Below are 7,315 nucleotides of genomic sequence, written 5' to 3' on the forward strand. Positions count from 1 at the left end.
AAGTTGATCCCCTAACCACTCACTTGAGGCTAAACTGTCAATTGCATATCTGCTTTTTTAAATGTAAAGGAAAAAAATAAACCATGGGAAGAAGGCAGAACACAAAAAATTTACAACTGGGAAACAACTGAATACTAAGACACAGAAATCCTACTTTATCCAAAGGACATAGCCCCCCCCCCCCAAAAAAAAAAAAAAAAAAAAAAAAAAAAAAAATTAATTTAGCCACTTTATCCTCTTAACAGGTTACAAGAAAGAACACTTCATTAATGTAACAAAATGTTTTCTACACAACAATGAAACAAACATTTACCTGTGTTAGATCTGATCTTACCATGTCAGAAACGTATTTAGAATTAGGCTGTCAAACAGTCAAAAGAATAAATACGAATTTGTAAGAGGATGAGGTTTTATATATGAAAAGACCCATTAATGCTGACAGGTGAGACAAACTGCCTTCAGTCTGGCCAGTGTTAGAACACAGGGGAATGACAGACGTGGGTTTGGTTACATGACACCTTGGTCCTAGTGAGAAAACTCACAGCAGGAAGCCACGCAGGTTTCAGGATTACACTGCTTCCTACTCGTGGACATGATGTACCATCACCCCGTGCTAAGATTCCATCTAAAAGTGTCATAAGGTCAGGGGAGAGGTGCGGGAGGTTGAGAACTTCCAAAGTCGATCATGCTTTTCTAAAAGAAAGCCAACTATGCAACCCTATGACTTACAGCTTGGTGCCTGTAGGCAATACAATCGCTGTGTACAATACCTCACACCCGGTTCCCTCCTGTCACAGACCCAGTAACCCCCCTCCCCTGCCTCAGTGCACCAACTCCAGCTGGTTGGCAGCAAAAGGTAGCACTCCGCTGACATAGTAAGCGATGCCCAGGGAAAGCAGGGCGATGACCACCAGCAGGAGCAGAACTCTCCAGAAGCCCAGGTCCTCCACAAACTCCTGCCAAGTTGTACGAAAACTGGATAACACACCTTCGCTGTTCTGCAGGTTTGGGTTGAGCAAGGAATGGCTCTCCATGGCACTGTGTGAACAAGTGAAAGTGTCACAGCAAGAAACAGACAAACACAAACAGAACAAAGCCTGTCCAAACTGTTAATATTTATTGATTTGCTAAATGGTTTTCTAAAATCATTGACTCCATGTACAGAGATGGACCTTTTTTGCTCCATCAGCTGAAGGCAAGTACCTTGGTCAAGTGTGATTCAAATCTGGGTCCTTCAGTCACTAGATAACACGTTAAAATAAACTATGCATGGCAACACACACACACACAGGCTGAAGGTGCTCGTCCCGAGCAGGGTGGTGGTGAGCCAGAGCCTAACCCAGCAACACAGGGCGTTAAGGCTGGAAGGGGAGGGGACACACACCTAGGGTGGGATGCCAGTCTGCCACAAGGCACCCTAAGCGGGACTCAAACCCCAGACCTACCAGAGAGTGGGACCCGGGCAAACCTGCTCCGCCACCGTACCCCCAGCAACACACACACTAAAACTAAATTATTGTAGAGAATTTTGAAGATTCAAATCAAATCTATGCAATACATAGCATAACCTTTTGAAAATCATTTCTTGCACGGGTTTAACTTCTGGCTGCCTCATCAGATTGTGTAAGATAGGATTTAAAATCCCCTGTCAAAGAAAGCTTTTATGTCAGCTGAGCAACATACAACACACTCCAACACCCTTGTGGGAACTACGGCATTCATGACAAGTTCAGATGCAACACTGATGACTTTGCCCCCATCATCACAGCACAGCAGCATTCTTACAGTATATACTTATTGAACGGTGGCGTGTACAAATGGAGGAGATCACTGGCATCTAGCTACAGCTAAAGAATCAAATGCATGACTAAGTGCTTCTGATGCCTACATTATTTCTGAGCTATTCGCCCATCCCTACACTTTCCACCTGCAGTACAGCTTCCCTACGAACAGCTACTTTCCTGTGATGTGGACACACAGGGTGTTAAGCTAGTCCCGTTTAACTTCTGCAGACTTTCTCTTGTAGATCAGTAACCAGTGAAATTCCTGTGTAGGAAACTGGTTACTATGGATACTGCTATTTAAATAGTCAGCAGATGTGACTCTGAATATTGAGCACAGCTTCCAAGTTAACCATTTTATTTTATGTCTCAACTTCTGGTCATTCCTTAAATCAGCATTCACTAGCAATTCTAAGTCATATTGTAGAACGATTTCAAAAAGATAATATATGTTGCACACAGTCAGTCACTCACACACAACCACACGAAAGGCAATTTACAGTCATCAGTTCAGCTAAAGCACATGTCTTTGGACTGTAGGAGGAAACCCACAAAAACACAGGGAGAACATGCAAACTCTACGCAGACTGAGCTGGCTTTGAGTCCATGTCCAAACCTGCACCAGCCTTACATTTGGAGTCCATGTGGCAGGGGCTCTGCCATCTCATGCATTTAAGCCATGAAATAGTTTACATGAGAGATTGAGAATTAGGTTTTAGTTAGATAACTTAGGAAAGACCCTCAGAAACCAACTCATTAGATGGGGGCTATCTGCAGCAGGCTGCATTTGACATGCCTACAACCGACTCTCACCTCTCGCTCTCTGCCATCTGCATGGTCTCCAGTTTGGAGTGCGCTCCTCGGTTGAAACCTTTGACCTCCTGCTCCTCCAGGCTCTCAAGCAGGCGAATGGCATCTTTGTTTACCCCTCGTCTCTTTGCCAGCACTAGTGGTGTGGACCCATTGTGGTTACTGAGCAAAACACAAGAAATGTGTCAATCTCTGAACAACAGGAACAAAGTTCAAAGAAAAATGTCACCAAAAAAATGGAGACAAGGCTATAGAAGCTGAAGCAGTTTGTAAAAACATACCCATTCATCATGAATAGAAAAATGTGAGATTAAGTTCTACACATTCGTTTCCAAAGAATTCATATGATATCAACCAACAAAACGTCTAAGTTTTACATACTAACATTAATTATATTAACCGGGACAAACCGAAGAACTTTGGCATTTGACATTTAAGCAGCAAAGATAAGTCAATATTTACACGCTGTGGTCCTTTTAAGACTCCTGCTACCGTAAACCAGCATAACCCGATCACTCGTGCAGCACAAACATGCCAAAATCTTGTCATAAACCTGGTACCCCTTAATCCACCACCCCCCCCACCCCCCACACAGACTACACTACTCACCATATGTCAATTTTGAGTCCGTTGGACACCAGAAACTGAATCGTGTCCACGTGGCCACACAGGTGCAGTGCAGTGTTGCCTTGGTAGTCTGTAGCCAGGAGGTCAGCACCAAATTTGTGCAGGAAGCGGCAGATCTCCACATTGCCACGGGCAGCAGCCAGGTGCAGACCTGTGCGGCCCCGGCTATCACGGATATTGGGGTCACAGCCACTCTCTAGCAGGCGTTTGGCGTAGCCCAGATCCCCGTCGATGCAAGACTGCAGCAGCGGCACGCTGCATTGCGATGAGTCGTTGATGAAGACATACGACATGTCTGAGTGGGTCTCTGAAAAGTCCAGGGTACCTGCGAAAGGGAGAGGGGAGCCATTTAGCTAGATTTTAGTTTCAGACCCTTTTCACACTACTTACATTACAAAGGCACTTCATTTATTTCCTCCATTTTCACTAAACCTTTGTCCAATGAGGGTCACAGTGGTCCTGAGTCTATCCCAGAAACGAAGAGTGAGCCGTACTTAACACGTTGGAGTGGACACATGGGAAGCCATGAAAATTCCACACAGACTGAGCTGGATTCAAACCCACATCCAAACCCACATTCCAGGAGTTACAAAGAACCAGTACCTGCTGTGCCACCATGCTGCCTCTCTTACAGGTACTGTTTTCTAAAGATATTAAGAAAAAAGGACTTTTTAAAATTACAGCGCAGATCTATAAACCCAGCAAATGCAGTAATTCTGGTGAAGTTACTGAGGTCCGCTGCAGCAGGTTGCATGACGACCGACACTTTTCATTCAACATTCAGTTTCTGGACAGATGCTTTATCAAAAGCACCATGTATATCCTGCCCAAATTCCATGCCATTTTCACCACCCAAGATTCAAAAAGAGACAAGTTACATATAATTTGAAAACAGTTGCTGCATTCCACACAAAGACCACTAGATTCCTTCACGGGCGAAGGTAACGTAGAATTCAATAACTGAGCTTCTGGAAACAGCTGATTAATGCCGCTGTACACGGAGGCTTTCCAGAAGACAGGATTTCCACATGGCTCAAACCAGTAACTCAAAAACACGATGACACGAGTGACAAAAACACAGACAGCACCGTGCAACAGCAGGTAGTGCTGCTACCTCAGAGAGGATGTGGGTTCAACCCCCGCTCCATCTGTGTGGAGTTTGCAAGTTTTCCCCGTGCCTGTGTGGGTGTGCTCTGGTTTCTTCCCACAGTCCAAAGACATGCTGTTCAGACTGATTGGTGACTAAGTCATCCAGAGTGTGTTCCACTGATGTAAGGATGAGTGACCCAGTGCAAGTAGTGGATTTAGCAGGGTAAGTCACCTCGGTGAATAAGGTGTGTGGGCTTATAACACTACATAGAGTTCGTTGGAAGTCATTTTGGAGAAAAGCATCAGCTACATTTACATTTATTCATTTAGCTGATGCCTTTCTCCAAAGCACCTTACAATTACACACACACATTTTCAGAACCGCTTGTCCCTTACAGGGTCACGGGGAACCGGAGCCTACCCGGCAACACAGGGCGTAAGGCCGGAGGGGGAAGGGGACACACCCAGGACGGGACGCCAGTCCGCCGCAAGGCACCCCAAGCGGGACTTGAACCCCAGACCCACCGCAGAGCAGGACTGCGGTCCAACCCACTGCGCCACCGCACCCCCTACCTTACAATTATTTACCCATTTATACAGCTGGGTAATTTTACTGGAACAGTTTAGGGTAAGTACCTTGCTAAAGAGTAACACAGCTGGAGGTGGGAACTGAACTTGCAAACTTTGGGTTCAAAGGCTGCAGCTGTAACCACCAGAAAATGCTACATGAACTTGAAGTAATGTAAAAACACAAAACATGACGACCAGCAAGACATGATGATGTTCAGCAGGCTGGTGACACCCACGTTCAGCATTAGGTTGTGTGGTGAAAACCTACTATTGAGCTGCGTCATCATGCAGACCTGCGCGTGCAGATAATGACCCCCCTCACGCCCCCCAAAAAATACCACAATTACAATATACAGACACACACACACGCGCGCAGATCACGCGGCACAGCCAGCACCAGACTTCACAACTCAAGAGAAACTACGCACTAAAAACGCTTCAGGAACTCATAGCGAGAAATAACAGATCTATCCTGTGCGGATTATGATCAAAGCTCACGGCGACAACAACACAGAGACTCGCGCGCGCAGACAGCCGCGCAACAGAGAAATTCGCCTTCGTCGCGTTTCTGGAACACACGACGTCGACGAGATTATTTTTCTAAAACAAAAAAAAAAAAAAACTGTGTGTGTGCTTCTTTCTGACTTTCACGGACACGAACTCAAAAATTCACACACCCAGCTTCTGCCAGGGGACAAGCGAAGCGCTAAAAAACCTCGTTCGGTACGTCTTCAGTTACGCCGGGCCTGTTTAATACAAGTAACACAACAGGTTAGCAGTGTTACACGGGTTAACAAAGAGGTTAGCACTGTTAGGTAACAGCGGAGCGGGTTAGCGCCATCGAACGATGATGACGATCGATCCGTCGCTGCCGAAATCTCCTCACGCTTCTATAATCTAGTATCTAATCATTTCTGTCCGGACAGAATTACCAACTCGACTCGTTGACATCGCCAAATGCAGTCGAAAATGAAACAGTTTCATTAGTTTTGCACAGAATTACCTGTTTATGTTGTTCTAAACCAGGGAAAAAAAGAGATTCTGCCCCCTTCTCTCCCTCAGACGCTAACTGGTACTGTCGTGTTGTTGTTTTTGGCGATGAGGTCAGCGACACTACGGTAGCGCGACACTTTACGGCAGAATCGATGTTCTTTACGGCTCGATGAACAGTCTCCATGGAGACCGCTTCAAAAAATTGAAAATTGTGCTGAATTTTAGCTAGAGTAATTCAGCAGATCATTAGCATTAAATTGACGCCTTTATTCGAGGCAGTTTACAGTTATTTACAGTTACATTTACATTACATTTATTCATTTAGCAGACGCTTTTCTCCAAAGGGATGTACATCTCTAGAAAATACAATCGCAATGTGAATGTACACGATTAGGGGGAGAAAGAGATATTTGCAGATGTGTGACTCTTAAGTACAGTTAGTTTCCTTCACCATATCAACAGTCATCACACAAGTAGCTGCATAAAACTTTTCCAGAATATCACCGATTCCTAATCAGTTTTTTCCTAACCAAATTTTATTTAATTTAGCCATACTGTTACGGCTTAGTCTAAGGCAGTTTACAGTTATTTAACCATTATATAGAATACTCTTAAGCAACAACAACAGTTGGTTAAACTGGGTGCTCAGAGCATGTGTACAACAATCATGGTGGGAGTAGGACTGAAACTAGATAATATTACACTAGAACACAACACCCCAAACCAATACTCCTATGTAATGCATAAATGGATGGATAGTGATAACATACTGTAAAGAAAAGATTTGCAGGTATTCTAGCAGAGTGTGGTTTCAATCCATCAACCTCTAAATTTTTTATGCCAGTACAAAAGAAAAAAAAATTGTGTGACACTAAAATGAAATGCTGTGCTGCAGTTAATAAGATTAACCTGGGACCAGACACAACAGCAAGTACTAATGGAAATAATCAGCACTTAAAACAAAGAATTGATAACAAATTCACATTTTATCATATTCTCATCTGCGCTAGACTAAAATCCTGAGCATCTGCTTCAATAAACTAGTGCCCCATCCATTAGGCCATGGAGTTTAGGGTTAGCTACCAGTCAAAGTAAGAACAAAAGAAATTATAGCAAGCAACAACAGATGGGTGACTTGTCATGATGATGACAGTCAAATAGCTCTTTAGCAGTGGATGGCATTGATCCATCGACCTCTGGGTAATGGGCCCAGCTTGCTTCTGCTGTGCCACTCTGTAGGAGCACTTCTTCAACTGTTGTTCTTCAGTCTGTCTTTCAAATTTTTACATGACAGTGTGTGGGCCTTGTGCCAAAATACTCTTGTAAAACAGCAAAGATCTTTCCAAAGTCTAAAAGGACACAGGTTTGAGTAAGTTACGCTTGAGAAATTTTACATTTGTATGTGAGGAGCATGCGTTGTCACTGGTAAGATGCATTCAAAGCTG

The 7,315-nt window shown here is 44.1% G+C and overlaps 1 protein-coding gene across 1 annotated transcript; it reads right to left on the bottom strand.

Annotated features, from left to right (window-relative positions):
* Nucleotides 1-200: 200 nt before the first annotated feature.
* ankrd46b (ankyrin repeat domain 46b) lies at nucleotides 201-5,974 on the bottom strand. The gene is made up of 4 exons (XM_018733440.2): nucleotides 5,881-5,974; nucleotides 3,201-3,543; nucleotides 2,595-2,753; nucleotides 201-1,038 (listed from the first exon to the last, which is right to left on the bottom strand). Exons 2-4 carry the CDS (start codon nucleotides 3,509-3,511, stop codon nucleotides 822-824), a joined length of 687 nt encoding a protein of 228 aa, XP_018588956.1. The 5' UTR covers nucleotides 3,512-3,543; nucleotides 5,881-5,974; the 3' UTR covers nucleotides 201-821.
* Between the last annotated feature and the right edge of the window lie 1,341 nt (nucleotides 5,975-7,315).

Source organism: Scleropages formosus, chromosome 13 (genome assembly GCF_900964775.1).
Source record: "Scleropages formosus chromosome 13, fSclFor1.1, whole genome shotgun sequence".
Lineage (NCBI taxonomy): Eukaryota > Metazoa > Chordata > Actinopteri > Osteoglossiformes > Osteoglossidae > Scleropages > Scleropages formosus.

Bases quoted from the DNA above. Each gene is read 5' to 3' on its own strand.
- ankrd46b (XM_018733440.2), bottom strand. From the start codon at position 3,511: ATGTCGTATGTCTTCATCAACGACTCATCGCAATGCAGCGTGCCGCTG. The intron at 2,754-3,200 runs GTGAGTAGTGTA...TGTTTTGCTCAG, and splicing joins GGACTCAAAATTGACATATG to TAACCACAATGGGTCCACAC. The intron at 1,039-2,594 runs GTGAGAGTCGGT...TTGTTCACACAG, and splicing joins CAGATGGCAGAGAGCGAGAG to TGCCATGGAGAGCCATTCCT.